The following is an 828-nucleotide window of genomic DNA, read 5'->3' as shown; positions in this document are numbered from 1 at the left end:
CCCCCCCGGCACATACGCTGACACGCGCGCGCGAACACTCACACACACACTCACACATACTGACACGCCAGCGAGCTGCTGGCCGCTCAATGGACCGCTTTCCCCGCTTTTCCTGATCCCAGCACAGCCCGGGATGAGAAATTGCAAAATGGCCCGGGTCGCCAGTGTGCTGGGGCTGGTTATGCTCAGCGTCGCCCTGCTGATTTTATCGCTCATCAGCTACGTGTCCCTGAAAAAGGAGAACATCTTCACCACTCCCAAGTATGCCAACCCGGGGGCGCCCCGAATGTACATGTTCCACGCGGGATTCCGGTGAGTGCGGGCCTCTGAGTGCCCTCAGGTATCTGGTTTATGGGGGCGGGAGGTCAGAGGGGGGTGTTTTGCCTTCTCCGAGACACTTTGGGCAAGAAAACTGCGTGGTCCTTCCATTCGTCTCTCTGATTCTTACACCACCACCCCTCCCGTGCTTTTTTTTAACCCAGAGCCCCTAAAAGCCGTTGTCCTAATCAATGTGATTGCATTATCGTATTCTTCTTCGGCATCCCTTCCCCCATTTCAAAAATGGGGGGAGGGTTTAAGGAGAATGATGGTGGAGGGAGAGGCCTTGTGTGTATTTGGGAAGGGGCATGGAGAGTTGGACATGCGTTAGGTGAGTGCCTACCCCACGCCCCTGTCCGCAGACTCCACGGCCGGGCTCCGGGCGGTCCGGGGCGATTTAATGGCGCAGGCGCCAGACTCCTCTTGCGCTCTCCTCCTTTCCTCTCCCCAACCCTTCACCCCATCAGATGATGCGCGGGTCTGTTCTCCGGAAGCCCCTGGGGTTTTCGA

At 57.9% G+C, this 828-nt stretch overlaps 1 protein-coding gene across 1 annotated transcript in view; it reads left to right on the top strand.

The window, feature by feature from the left end:
- Nucleotides 1–828, top strand: part of ST8SIA3 (ST8 alpha-N-acetyl-neuraminide alpha-2,8-sialyltransferase 3) — an 18,609-nt gene that overhangs the window by 11,014 nt on the left and 6,767 nt on the right. Inside the window, 2 exon segments of the mRNA XM_024754872.1 lie at nucleotides 1–48; nucleotides 51–312. The exon segment at nucleotides 1–48 is cut by the window's left edge and continues 173 nt beyond it. Coding sequence (XP_024610640.1) covers nucleotides 1–48; nucleotides 51–312 — 310 coding nt within the window.

Source organism: Neophocaena asiaeorientalis, unplaced genomic scaffold (genome assembly GCF_003031525.2).
Source record: "Neophocaena asiaeorientalis asiaeorientalis breed wild unplaced genomic scaffold, Neophocaena_asiaeorientalis_V1.1 scaffold124, whole genome shotgun sequence".
NCBI classification, from domain to species: Eukaryota; Metazoa; Chordata; class Mammalia; order Artiodactyla; family Phocoenidae; genus Neophocaena; species Neophocaena asiaeorientalis.
The sequence above is the reverse complement of the archived record's forward strand: the minus strand, read 5'-3'. Positions and strand labels throughout refer to the sequence as shown.